Genomic DNA, 15,083 nt, shown 5'->3' with positions numbered 1-15,083 from the left:
TCCCTGGTGGCGCAGTGGTTAAGAATCGCCTGCCAATGCAGGGGACATGGGTTCAAGCCCTGGTCTGGGAAGATCCCACATGCTGCAGAGCAACTAAGCCCGTGCGCCACAACTACTGAAGCCTGCACGTCTACAGCCCTTGCTCCACAGCAAGAGAAGCCACCACAATGAGAAGCCCGCGAACCACAACAAAGAGTAGCCCCCGCTCGCCACAACTAAAGAAAGCCCACATGCAGCAGTGAAGACCCAATGCAGCCAAAAATTAATTAATTAATTAAAAAAAATTTTTTTTAGCTTCCTATGGGAGCTCATCATTTATTTTCAACTAAAGGATACCAACAATATGACTGCTTCTAAGTACACTGGAATCTCATCCTACTACTGGCTTGGATGTTCACATTCTGAGTGGGACCATCTCTGGTAAGGAATCACACTAATATGTGACCTACCAAGAATAGATAAATAAATCATAAAAATTTTGATGAATTTATGATAAAGTTAAATTATTAAATTTAATACAAATTAAATCAAACCTCTTTTAATTTTATCATGTCTTTAAGTGTACTCATAATTAATTTTAGGTGTGAACATTCTGTTTTCACAATCAGTGTGAGTGCCTTTAGAACAGTGAATCTGAACTGTGGGTTTAATTTTAAGTGACAATTTTGTTCTAAAGGAAGGTTTTGCTGGTTGCTTTGGCCCCATGTACACACTCGGAAGTGCACAAATATACCAAATCTCAACCAAAATTAATCAAGCCCATGTCCCTAGAACTAGGACTTAGATTGAGATGGTTTCCTCACCAGTGTCTTGGAGCAGCTATGACATATGCCATCAAGAGGGCGGGCATGGTAGCCTAGAAAGAACAGGAAGGAAGGACAACTGACTTCTGGTCCCAGTGCTGCTGCCACATTGCTTAACATAAAAGTACTACACACCTTAGAGTTTGCCTGGTGTCCTAGACAAACTCATGCATTTTATGACTCCTATCAATTATTCCATATCTTCTCTTGATTTTGTGTCGCTCATAATGACTGAGGAAACCCAAAGTTAGAGTAGAATCCCACGTATACCCCCAGGTAGTAAAGTAGTATTTGTCAAGTGTATCTCAACACAAATTAAGAACCAAAGTGACATACCTATGGTGACAGTCAGCCTTTATTTATTTAAAACTTCAAAGTGGCATTTTTTTTGTCAGTTTTCAAAAGCATCTGGCAACTGCTTTCCATGTTTTACAGCATTGCCCAAGGACTTTCATTCCATTTTTAATGGCTTTTGCTGAAATCAATTATTTGTCCACTCAGAGCACAAAAGATGCTCTTTAAGTCTTCCCACATGCGTGAGAAATCATTTATTCAAAATCAGCATATTCCAGTCAGGCTGAAGACATTACATGGGAAATTAACACACATGAAACACCTGAAATATCTTTATTAATGAAATGACCTTCTGAACAAATGGCAAGGATCATGTAACACTTATAACTGCCCATCAGGGTGCCCAAAGGGAAAACACAGAAATGAATTTTATAAAAAGTGACTGATCACTTGATTAAACAAAGATTTTGTGTAAATCCATTTTCAACTTTTAGTAATTTTTTTTCATTCTTAGTTGCTCTAAGTGTAATATGCATTGTATACATTCAGTTACATATGTGAGTCACTTCACATTAGTGGAGTGTTACAAAATTTATTTAAATGCACTAATCAACAATAGAAATATGTAGAATTACTTCACGTTTCATTATTCCACACTGAAACAGGTACCATAAAATTAGCAATCCACGTATGACATAGGGTACTATGCATGTCCACATGGATTTAAGCATTTATGTACCTTATACGTCTCAATAGCACAGGGAGATCAGCTCGGTGCTTTGTAACCACCTAGAGTGGTGGGATAGGGAGGGTGGGAGGGAGATGCAAGAGGGAGGGGATATGGGGATGTATGTATACGTATAGCTGATTCACTTTGTGATACAGCAGAAACTAACACACCATTGTAAAGCAATTATACTCCAATAAAGATGTTAAAAAAGAAAAAATTCTCTGAACAGTTGATTGCAGGGGTGTAGGGCTTATTTTAAATATGACTCCTTTGTAAGAATCAAAAAATTAAAGAGAGATAAAATTTTTTAAATGTATATATTTACCTACAATTATATGTAATGAGTAATATATTTTCCACATAATGTATGTATCTCTTTAAGTAGTAAAATTTTAAGAAAATTTTAAAATATCATAATGGCAAATTTTCTGCAGTGTTTTCATAAAAGATTTTTCTAATAATTTAATTCATTATCAGCATGAATTAATTTACACCATAATACCATGATGCCTTTCTAAAAGTATATAATTTATCCCTTATGTTATATTTTGCCCAAGCTATTATCATTTCTTATTTTTGCCTACTTTAAAAAAATTACTGTTTTTTCTTCATACCCACAAAAAATCTTTTACTTATCAATTTTCTCATTGTTTTCAGGCCTGATTCTAGAAGAAGAGCATAAACACAGACATATGCCCACTCTCGCCTCCCCAACCAGCCCTCCTCTAAACTTGCAGCTTCTAGCAAATGGTCCATAGGCTGGGGGATCAATAATTAGGCTTCTGAGAATAATATCTAAAACTAATGGGGGTAAATCCTGATCAGCATGACTTTTAGGGTATGGACATCATTAAATCCAATGTGGCTGCTCAGGGACCTCTTACTTCCTAATCCTCTGTTTGCTTTTGAAGTTGTGGGCCATCACTGCTTCATATTTCTGCTGAGAGCTCCCATCTCACAGAAAATTCTGCTACCTGTTCCTCTCTTCTATCTTCATCTCAACATTTTTCTTCTTTCTTATCATTTCTGCCTCCTGTCATTTTCCCATACTTCCTGCTTCCATGAGAAGAGCCTATACCCATTCAAAATTAAGGCCTGTCCTGATTCACCTAAGACCCTAGGGTGGGACCTTTTCAGCTAAGTATTGCTGGGGATTCACTCTGTGACAAATAACGTATTAGAGTTCTATTTGGGTTTGACATTACTTTAGAAGCCAGTAAGAAGTAGTTTTGGCTTTACAGTTAAAGACTTCCACTACTTATAAGTTTTGGTGAAGTTAGATAGCATCTCAGAGTTTCAGTTTTCTCATATATAAAATGATATATTGACAAATCCATCTCATAAGATGTTTATGAGTGTTAAATGAAATGAAGCATATAAAACATACTTAGCACAAGAAATTCAGAGTTGAGCACATAATTAGTATTCAGTGAATGCTAGTTGATTTTATTATGATCATAATTATTATATTTCCACCAAGATGATAGTTAAGATTTTACACATTATCTACAAAATATATACATATAAAGAATTTAGGGCTTCCCTGGTGGCGCAGTGGTTGAGAGTCCGCCTGCCGATGCAGGGGACATGGGTTCGTGCCCCGGTCCGGGAAGATCCCACATGCTGCGGAGTGGCTGGACCCATGAGCCATGGCCGCTGAGCTGTGCGTCCGGAGCCTGTGTTCTGCAGCGGGAGAGGCCACAACAGTGAGAGGCCCACGTACCGCAAAAAAAAAAAAAAAAAAAAAAAAAAAAAGAATTTAAATTAGAATAAAAACAGTTCTTTTTATAAAAAATTTAATTAAAATAATAATGCAGCAAGTAAACAATGTTCAAGTGTTCTCTATACCACAGTTAAAAGGAAAAGGAATAGTAGATTTTTAAAAAGGAAGCCTTTAGCTACTTAACCAAAGACTTCAGATTGAAAGTATTTATAAATATGTTTGTTATATTGTGACATAGCAATTTATGTTACATATAAATATATATTAGATTAAAAAAATAGGTAATTGCCGTTTTTGTAGGTTAAAAACAATCATGCTGAGATATCAACCCACAGATATTTAGGTTCATATGCATATATTTTATATGAAATAAAATACCAATTTTGAAAGTTTTAATTTATAAGCTTAAAATTCGTATGTGTTTATATAGCTATACATATGTGATATGTATTTATGAAATCATCGGTAGGTCTTCCTCACCCACCCACAAAATATTGAAATATTGAATATTGCCTACAAACCTTTAAACATATTTTCTACACCCTTGAAATGCAAAATATTACCTTCTTCTACTTCTAGAAGTCCTTTCAAGTAAATTAGGATACCAGGGAATTTCCTAAATGGCCTTTCCATGAAATACCCACACACCTGGCTGAAGACTAGAGAATCTAATCAATCAGTTTTTTGCTTGTTTGCACCTTGTCAGATATGCCATTTTACTCATCTGTATGTTCATTTACCTTCAGTGACCTGTTGTGTTGAAAATCACAGGCTAGGGTCAGTTCCTAGTACTATGATCTCCTTAATGCTAATGGTCCAAAAAGTACCACAAGAAGTATCCTTAAACCAATAACATGATCTGCATACATTCTGATGTTTGCTAAATACTGGAGAGATATGAATGATTATCCACATCTAAGATTTAAAAAGAATAATTGAAGAATTGATCCCTTTATAGCAACTTATTAGGAATTAAGTAGGATCAAGGGCTCCTGCTTTTTATATTGTCTCTGGTAGCAAGGCTAATTGTCTTCTGCATTCTCTACTAGGTTTTCTGAGACTCAGAATTACCAATTCCACATTCCAGGAAGTTTTCTCTTGAGGGTTCATCTGAATTGAAGTGACCCTCTGCCTTAGCTTTCATGGTTCTTCCCTCAAGTCAGCCCAGTGGTAGATATGCCATCTGGGTTGGAATTGAGTAGGCAAATGAAGGCAAGGGCCAGATAAAGCTAACAGCTGCTGGAGTCAGCATCTCAGGTTGCTCATTGACTGAATGTTGGCTGGTGAAAGACAGAAATGCATCTGCTTATGTCCCTGTTCTTTCCCTTTAGATCACAGAGATTTGGTTGTATAGATAAGGGATGAATAATGATTCCTTCCTAAGACTTTCCTGAGATTTATTTGCTGATATTGATGTGGGTAAAGTCTTTGAACTGGCATACCGAGCTCTTAAAATTTAGTTCAGATAGCTTTTTTACATGTTTTATTCTTTCAGGTGTTATCTCTTCTGAACAGCCTTCCCCAAGTCTGCCTGGTCAGAAATAGAGTGTAGTCTCTGCACCTACTCTCAATGCACTTGATACATATCTCCAAAACAGCAATTGTGTGCATTATCTCTGTTCGGTATTATATTTAAACTGGTATCATTAGACTGAGAAGCTGTTGCTAGTCATCTTGTGACCAGGTAGAGAGTCAGCAACAAGTGAGTCAAGAAAAAGATAAGTAAACCAATACCTGATCACACTGTTTGAAACCTGATCGTGCTTTCCCTAAAGCTCTATCCTAGATTGTTGAATTACATGATTCAATAAATTATCTTTTTGCTTCAGCCAGCTTGAGTTGGGTTTTTCCCTATCATGGAAGATACTAATCATAGATATAGCTATCATGAGATATTATGGAAGACCTACTAATGGGTCTTTCTCTCATCAGACTGTGATCACATTAAGGACAGGTTGTGGTTTTCTTATGCCTATATCTCCATTGTCTTGAAAAAGTCATGCAAATAGCAGATGTTTAATCAATATTTACTGCAATTGTTAATATAGGATGGGTTAAACTAAGAAGGGACAGAAGGCAGTCTTTTAAATTGAGACAAATTAAAAGCCTCAGTCTATTTGTCTTATATTTAGGCTTTCATTAATTTTTAATGATGACAACTGAGGAAGGATAGTGGGATCAGTAAGAGAAAAAGAGAACATCGGTTTCAGAAGAAAATATTAGGTAACATTAAACAAATGAAAGTTGGGGTTGCATCAGGAACTGCTCAACAGGCAAGTAGAAATGAGAATATGGAGGTCATGGGAGAAGCAAATACATGGTGTCAGAAATGCTTGTATCTTAGAAATCTGTGTAAAAGTTTGAAGCCGTAGAAGATAGTTTGCAAAAAGAGCAGATGAAAAAGGAATAGAGATCCAAGAATAGAATCTTGGTGAGCATCTATTGGTAGGTGAGGAGAGGAACAGAACCCAATGAAGAGGAAAGAGAAAGGACAATTAGAGAAGTAGAAAAGGGACTAAGAGAGGTCAACACAAAAGGCAAGGGCAAAGATAGGCAAAGACAACTTCTGAAGAGGAAAAAGGTAGAGGAGACTTATTTTAAATGGTGTTGATCGTCATAGTAAACCATAAAACAACATCATATATAAATAGAGAAGACAGGAGTGAGATTTAATCTTGAAAAAAGTAGAAAGATTTGAAATACACTTTTCAGGAAATGTAATAAAAAGTCTGTTAGAAATGACCAAGGGTTTGACTGAGAAGCATAGAGAACACAGCTGAGTTTAGAAAGTACACATTTGAATGGCATTAAATAGCCTCACTTTAGTGTTTGCAGTCTAGAAATGGGGGTGAGAATGTGAATAAACGTCCTCCTTGGGTCAGGATTTACCCATACAAGGGGTTAGTGGATGACAGGACAGTGGAAGGAGGGCACTAGCAATTCCACCCGAACTGTGCCTAAATGCCTCACTCTCAGACTGAAGGTAGGAAGAAAGAAAAAGGAGTCTAGGAAGAGGCGGATAGTAATGGTGGGGATCTAGACTCTCAATTAGAAGAAAGACAAACTCATTAAGAATTAAAGAATGGGAGAGGAAAAAATAAGAGTGTGTGGTCAAAGACGGAACTTTTAGATGTAAAGATCATTTTTTAAGAATTCATGCTTTTAAACGAGTGTATTATTATAAGCTAAACCACTTTTACAGATATAGCTAAAACACCTGTATCAAGTATCAGGATTTCTCCTCCCTGCTCTGTCCAGTTGATGCTTCTTTTATCTTCTTACATCAGGTTTTCCATGTTTGTCTCTTGTCATTTATCTTATATTCCTCCAGGCACTATCTTCCATCTTGCTGAATCTCAAGACCTCCTACAAAAATTTATCCTTAGTTCTAACACTTGCAATGTTCAGTTAATTCATCTTTGTTCTTGTCTTTCTGTGTTTTAAAATGTTTACTGTGTGTCCAGTTTTACAATATCTAATCATAACACTGAATTTCAGAATTCTTCAATATTTAACAAAGAAAATAGGCATGAAAATTGAAGCCATGAGATTAAATCTCTACAATCAACATATGGTGTATACATCATATATCATTTCATCTGAAATAATCTTTAATTCTTAATAAATAAAGCTTACAGTATACAGCAAGATTAGATTACCTGGGTTTTTTAGACTTAAACTTAACAATGGTGTGCCTTGATGTAGTCAGTGAATGAAGTAAGCCAATTATTAGCCAACTCTGACAAGGAGAGGCCAGCTCAATATAATCCTAAATGTAACCAGTCAATTGTAACTTCCCTGCATTTAGTCAGCTACAGTATTTATATTTGAGGGTAGAAGATGGCAGCATCCACCACTCCATTGTGTGGGTTGGCTAGCCTTCCACAGCCTGAGTGTCCTTTCCATAAGAAAGAATAATAATATAATGTTGCCATTGATGATATCATTATTACCATAACAGCAATAACTACCATTTCTTGGCACTTACTATAATTCAGTCACTCTGCGTTATGTAATTCACATACTTGCCTCAGAGATATGTATAAGTTCCCCACTTTATAGATTAAAAAAAGAAAGCAAAACTCTGAAAGTCAATCTACCCTTACAGAAGGGGTCTTCAGACCATAGAATATAATACAAATATTAAAGGTAAGCTCTGAATGAAACTTTTAAATTGCTTTTAAATGCTATATTACTCTAAAATGTAGCCTGGATCAAACTTTCAAACATAATATTACTAATTAGTAAGTAATTAAAAACAAGCAGTCTAATCATCTGGAAAGAATGTATTTCAATTTTTCAAAAATATGAAACTATATTTCAAGAAAAGGAAACATCTATATCAGATATGTTGCCACAATGACAACAACGAATCCATAGTATAACCATAGCACTAACTGTACCATTTACGGTAGACTCCTCCAACCACTTTTCCAGTTATAAGACTTAACATCCATAGTTTGAACATTTTTATAAATTAGTTTCCAGAAACATAAGATAGTATCCAACTTTTTCCTTTTTTCTGTGTTATTGAAAAAGTGTGTGAAATAGCTTCCCTCTTCCCCCACAACAGTCTTTTCACCCACATCATCCTGAAGAGGAAAAGAAAAGGGGAAGGGAGGTGGCAGAGAAGTGGGAAGGAAATGCATTCTCCTTACATAACTAAATAAGGGAGGGCAGGAAGTGGTACATTGAACAAGAAAACGTTTTCTCTTTCTTTAGATAAATGATTTTCCCCACCTCTCACCCAAAAAAGAAAAATGGGTTTACCGTTGAATTCCTCCTGACCACATCTTCCTGTTTGTTCATCCTCTCAAGGGATTATAAATTTTAGTTAGTATTTCTTTACATCCTTTTTTTTTTTTTTTTGCGTCTGATTTGGTTAGAGCAAGCATTTAGAATTTAGGAAGGTTTTGTTTTAGAAAAATAATAGTCCATTTAGCTTAAAATAAGTAAGCACAAGTGAAATGCGTTGACGTTTTTGAAAACAAGACCTTTGTATAATCCATTGACATGCCCAGTGCCATTAAAAGTAGCTTTTGAGTATATAAATATTCATTTTTAATTGCTATTTGCATACATTCTATGCAATGCTTCTTCGCCATCATATGATGTTAGTCCTCTGATTACTTATTTTGTGTTGATATTGCAATTTTTTTTGTGTGTGTGTGTTTTTATTTAATTAATTAATTAATTATTTATTTGGTTGCATCAGGTCTTACTTATTGCAGGTGGCCTGCTTAGTTACGGCTCGCCAGCTTCTTAGTTGTGGCACATGGGCTCCTCAGTTCTGGCAGGCAGGCTCCTTAGTTGTGGCATGCAAGTGGGATCTAGTTCCCAGACCAGGGATCGAACCTGGGCCCCCTGCATTGGGAGTGTGCAGTCTTTTTTTTTTTTTTTTTTTTTTTAACATCTTTATTGGAGTATAATTGCTTTACAATGGTATGTTAGTTTCTGCTTTATAACAAAGTGAATCAGTTATACATATGTTCCCATATCTCTTCCCTCTTGCGTCTCCCTCCTTCCCACCCTCCCTATCCCACCCCTCTAGGTGGTCACAAACCACCAAGCTGATCTCCCTGTGCTATGCAGCTGCTTCCCACTAGCTATCTATTTTACGTTTGGTAGTGTATATATTTCCATGCCACTCTCTCACTTTGTCACAGCTTACCCTTCCCCCCTCCCCATATCCTCAAGTCCATTCTCTGGTAGGTCTGTGTCTTTATTCCCGTCTTAACCCCTAGGTTCTTCATGACCTTTTTTTTTCTTAGATTCCATATATATGTGTTAGCATACGGTATTTGTTTTTCTCTTTCTGACTTACTTCACTCTGTATGACAGACTCTAGGTCCGTCCACCTCACTACAAATATCTCAATTTCGTTTCTTTTTATGGCTGAGTAATATTCCATTGTATATATGTGCCACATCTTCTTTATCCATTCATCCAATGATGGACACTTAGTTAGGGGAGCGCACAGTCTTAACCACTGTGCCACCAGGGAAGTCCCTGATATTGCAATTGTGATGGGTGGTATTTAGAAGTAGCTTTTAATATAAGTAGGCAAAACCACTAGTGCAAACAGGAGCTATGTAGAGAACCATAATGCTATTAAATGTTATAATTCTATATTTTTGTTATAGCAACATATATGACATGGATACTTCATTTCCTTGAACCATAGTAATTTTTGAAAATTTGAAATATTTATATTGAGATAGTCATTCTTTCTACAAAGATTAGACTGTTAATTTTTAATTACCTATAAATTAGTAACACCATGTGTCAAATATAAATCAGGTTAGTATTTTAGATTGTTAGAACATTTAAAGTCATTTTAAAAGCACTGATTCATAGCTTACCTTTGATATTATTATTTTAAAATACCATAGTGACTCAAAGTGATTGAAAGCAGATAACTATTAAGTAACCAGAGACTTTAAGGGCAAGATTATAAAATAGTATTAACTTCAAAAAAAAGGCTAATGAAGCAAATTGCTAAAATAACATGTATTTATTAGAAAATACTAAATCATAAATATTTTACAAAGATACCACTTATATCTTTAGCTGAGGACTATTAAATGAGTCATTTTTGTATTTTGATCTCATTAATAAGAACTTAATAGTGGATGAAGCTCAATGAATGAAATAAAGTTCCTCTCAGTAGCGGCTATATCTCTAATTAAATTTCTTTTTCCACTTGACTTCAGCTTTTACTGAGCTCTTCCACCTATATAACTTAATTTCAAATCTTATTAATTTTTTTTTTTTTTTTTTTTTGCTGTACGCCGGCCTCTCACTGTTGTGGCCTCTCCCGTTGCGGAGCACCGGCTCCGGACGCTCAGGCTCAGCGGCCATGGCTCACGGGCCCAGCCGCTCTGCGGCATGTGGGATCTTCCTGGACCGGGGCACAAACCTGTGTCCCCTGCATCGGCAGGCGGACTCTCAACCACTGCGCCACCAGGGAAGCCCAGCCAAATCTTACTAATTTTTGTTCTTCTATTTGTATGTCTCCCACCTGATAGTTTAACTTCAGACCATTAAATAAAAAACAAAGTTTACTTCCCTTTTCATTCTAGATTGTTAAATTGGATCAGAGACTTCTTTCTACCTTTTAATTATTTTGAGAGTTTTTAAAAACTAAAAATTTCTAGGAGCTCTTCAATATAAAGCCACAGAAAAACAGTACAACCTTCTTTTAGCATCTTAAACCTCCATATTGTATTTTTATGTTTGAATTTATCTTCACCTCTCCCTCCTCCAAAAATGCTTTAACATTTTTCAAACTTTCCTATGAAATGTAGGTAAGAACATTTTAGAAATTTTAGAGAAACATTGACAGAATTGTTACCAATTGCAGGTATTACATGATCAGGTTATTTGTCCCTTGAGTTGATGTTCTGGAAGTGATAGAGAAAAAAACAAGAAATTAAGCAAAATATAAAAAGTATTCAGTTACAAACTGATCACATATTTTTCCTATAGTTTTGTAATTCTGTGAGTCACCTCAAAATCTAGTATTGTTCTTATGATTGATTTTTCAATAAATGCAACATTGACATTTGTTTGGAGGAAATGAAGACCTGCTTACCTATACTTGGAGTCCATTTCGGCACTAATGGTACTGATATTCACATATTGCAATCTTTTTTTTTTTTTTTTTTTGCAGTTTTACTAAAGGGAGGAAAAAAAGAGGAAGAAAAGCCATTTAGAGACTGTGCAGATGTATATCAAGCTGGTTTTAATAAAAGTGGAATCTACACTATTTATATTAATAATATGCCAGAACCCAAAAAGGTAAAACCAGAAGTGTTTGTTTATGAGATGTAAAGCAGATCCTAGTTGAATTGCTGAATAATCAGATTGATTTGTGGGCTTGTTAAACTGAAAATATATGTGCCTGAGCTCTTTCCTCCCAAAGATACTCTGTTTCCCAGGTCCATAAAAGATGAAAACCCTATTGTACAGACCTCTTCCAACCCTCACATATCCCATCCCTATTTCACACGAAGTTTTCCATTTACTCTCTGCTCATTCCTGGAATGTCCCATTGTTCATAAATGCTTGCCTTGTACAGATTACATGTTGAAGTCACATATACTTCAAGTGCATGGAGATGAGTTAGGAACCATCTTCTAAAGTCCTAAGGACCCAGATGGTACACATCAACTACAGTTCAGATACCGTGGAGAGAGAGCTAGAGACATGTTTCTAGAACCACTGCTCCTATTTAGGTAGAGAAACATATTTGATCTTAACTCATAATCTTGAAAGGACTTGCTTTTCCTATTTACCTAAAAGAGTGTGTTGGAGGATAGTTTTCATCAGTATATTGAACAGGATCCAAAGTAAACTCTGAAGTAAGAAAACACTGTCTTGCTGTCACACCTCCTCTATATACTCTTTCTCCCTATTTATTCATTAAATCATCCATCCATTCCTTCATTCAATACATATTAAGTGTATGTCATTTATTTGTCAGTAAATGACTAGGGACATAATATAAAACAGTTCCCAGTGTAGTGGTGAAGACAGACAATTACACAGAAATTATAACATACTGTAGAAGTGTAGTGATAGAGGCTGTTTGAAGCAGGGTTTATGGAGAGCCTTGAAGAAAGCCGTTTTTCAACGTATAAAAAACTTTAGCCAGATGCTCAAGACCCCAAGAGGACCACCTGCCCTTGCAGTGCTTAATCCTCAAAAGATGGAACAATTTTTCTCCTTTCATGCCCCACCTAAATTACCAGTCCTTTGTCCCCATTTCCTCTGGGTACTGTGCAAATGCTCTTGGAAGGCTTTCCCTGATTCCCTCAAGCAACTTTTCATGACTCTCTCACTACCAGAATTCTATGAGGCAAGGATTTTACTTTTATCTTTGATTTCTCAGGACCCAGAATAGTTTCTGGCACATAATAGGTCCTCAGTAAATATGTGCTGAAATGAATGAATAAATAAATGACCTGCTGATGATAATACCAACACTTCTGTGTAGTATATAGTAAGTAAACCTAACTTACTTAGTCAATCTGATTGTTCGTTTCCTTTGATGGATGAGGGAAATGGATCATGGAGACCAGTTTGCCAGATGTCACAGATGTCACACATATGTCAAGAGGGAGAGTCTGGACTCTGCTATCCTCTCTGCTGATTTCAGTGAGGATTAGTGGTTTAAGTTAGCTCAATGATTTTTCTCTTTGCTGGAACAGAATTTTCTTCTGAAAAGAGGTCTTCCATACTGACCTATAACAGGGGGAAGAGATAGAGAAAGTGCAGGGGGTAAAAAAGGTGGCAGGCAGTTATGGACATTGCTACCTGGGTCACCTACCAGAGAAGTTTGGTTTCACTGTATTTCATTTTGGGCTTCTGTGCAAAACTTCACTGAATCAGCTGTGTTCCATGTCTTAAAAAAAAAAAAAATTTGTGAAGGTACAATAGCAAGTTTAGGAGTAAAGAGGAGAGGGTAGGGCTTCCCTGGTGGCGCAGTGGTTGAGAGTCCGCCTGCCGATGCAGGGGACACGGGTTCGTGCCCCGGTCCGGGAAGATCCCACATGCCGCGGAGCGGCTGGGCCCGTGAGCCATGGCCGCTAAGCCTGCGTGTCCGGAGCCTGTGCTCCACAACAGGAGAGGCCACAACGGTGCGAGGCCCGCGTACCGCAAAAAAAAGAGGAGAGGGTAATTTATTGTAGAAATGAGCTTTTTGAATCCTTTGGATCATATGACATGAAGCCTTCCTACTCTGCTTACTGATAACTTAAAATCATACTTAAGTTTAAATTCAATTCATACATGTGCACAGGCATGTAGGCACGCCCACACACTGACACACCATACAGATGGCATGTGAAGTGTGTTAGAAACTGTCCTGGGGGAGAGGAGTGGAGCTAACATAAATACTTTCTGCAATTTACCTGTTGTGCTGCCCAAGACCTGAAAGAACCCCTAAATGATTGTCATGTCCCCTCTAACATAATGACTATAAAAATAAAGTTAACTAAAAATATTGTGACCCTCCTTTTAGACTCTTAATAATTCTATATGTATGAATATATAAATAAAAGAAATTTTAAAGTTTTTAGATTAATTTTTACACTTTTAGAATCTTTTTCAGTCCATCACCAATACTACCTCGTGGCCCTTAGTGAGAGCATTACAAGTAAAGTTTGATCATTCCATTAAATTTAAGTCATGTAAATTCATAACTCTATTCTAGTTCAAAATGTTTTGAGATGCAAATAATGCACAGGCTATTTGCAGAACCACTGCTTCTGTTAGGGTGGAAGAAAAGTATCCTAACTCATAATCTTGAATAACTCATAAACTTGAATAATAACTCATAAACTTGAACAATAACTTATAAACTTAAATAAATTTGCTTTTTTAAAAGATTACATGAAAGAGTGGGTTAGAGGATCCAGTTCACTAGTTCAGTGGCTGACTTCTATGTTGGTTTCACAAGGATAACATGACTTAAATTTACGCCTCTGCAAAATAATGAATTTTACATATTATAGAGCTTCGGTGTTGTTCTTAAAAAAAATCTAAAATATTAAATCCACAAATGCCAAATACCTGCTAAATTAAACTTACTAGATTTAGTCCCAGGGAAAAATATTACCACAAACAGATTAGCAATCATTATCAATACAGGCCTGTAAGAGGCAAATTTTATCACTATAGAAACAGCCCCATGGCACTTCAGATGGAAGAAGCAGAACTTCACATCATTTGTACTGTCATTAGAGTTAGTTCAATTGGAAATAATAACAGAGCATTGTGAGAGGGGGAGATAACTGACCATAAGGAAGAAAGACTTTGGCCTTCCTCTTGACTTAAGTGTTCATTCCCTTGTTTTATTCTTTCCCTTTTATGATCACGATCCTCTCACAAGTAGTAATATTGTTCTGTTATGGAGATGGATACTTTAGGCTGATGCACCTGCACTTTCTGGTAGGTAGCAAGTTTTGTTTTAAATCCCTTATTATATTCACATAGCTTAACATTAGTGAGAACAAATATTGTGTGAACTTCCCCAATGTAATTTAGAAACTGATTAATATAATAGTTCAAAAGTACTGTGCATTTACGGTTTGCCAGGTTCTATTCTAAGCACTTTAGATACATATACTCACTTGTTTACTCCTTTCAATAACTCTCTGATATAGGTGCTCCCATTATCCCTATTTTAGAAAAATAACTTGCCCAAATCCCATAGTAAATATTGAACACAGACTTTGTAACCAAGGAATTAACTCTAGACTGGACCATCTTAAGAGGGGACTAAGTAGGATAATTACTTATATTAGTATTGACTGAACCCGTACCATTCATAATTTTTTATAGGAGCCTATGTGAATGACACGGCAAAGAGTTTATTGTCAGAAAATTATGTTCTGATTGTAAGCCATCCCACTTCCTCATTTTCTTTTCTTATTTTGATATAAATAATTGGTATCCTCTCAGTTCTATAAAAAGTGCTTGGAAAAATGCATCTTTAGGACCTTCACCCTTCCATGTAGATTATACTTTG

The 15,083-nt window shown here is 36.2% G+C and overlaps 1 protein-coding gene across 1 annotated transcript in view; it reads left to right on the top strand.

The window, feature by feature from the left end:
• The window catches only part of ANGPT1 (angiopoietin 1), a gene marked incomplete at both ends in the record, with an annotated part of 250,965 nt that overhangs the window by 181,423 nt on the left and 54,459 nt on the right, over positions 1-15,083 (top strand). Inside the window, 1 exon segment of the mRNA XM_079722584.1 lies at positions 11,223-11,350. Coding sequence (XP_079578710.1) covers positions 11,223-11,350 — 128 coding nt within the window.

The sequence above is a fragment of the Hyperoodon ampullatus genome (assembly GCF_949752795.1).
Source record: "Hyperoodon ampullatus genome assembly, chromosome: 17".
In the NCBI taxonomy this organism is placed as follows: Eukaryota; Metazoa; Chordata; class Mammalia; order Artiodactyla; family Ziphiidae; genus Hyperoodon; species Hyperoodon ampullatus.
Note: the sequence above shows the minus strand (reverse complement) of the source record. Positions and strands in the feature narration are given on the sequence as shown.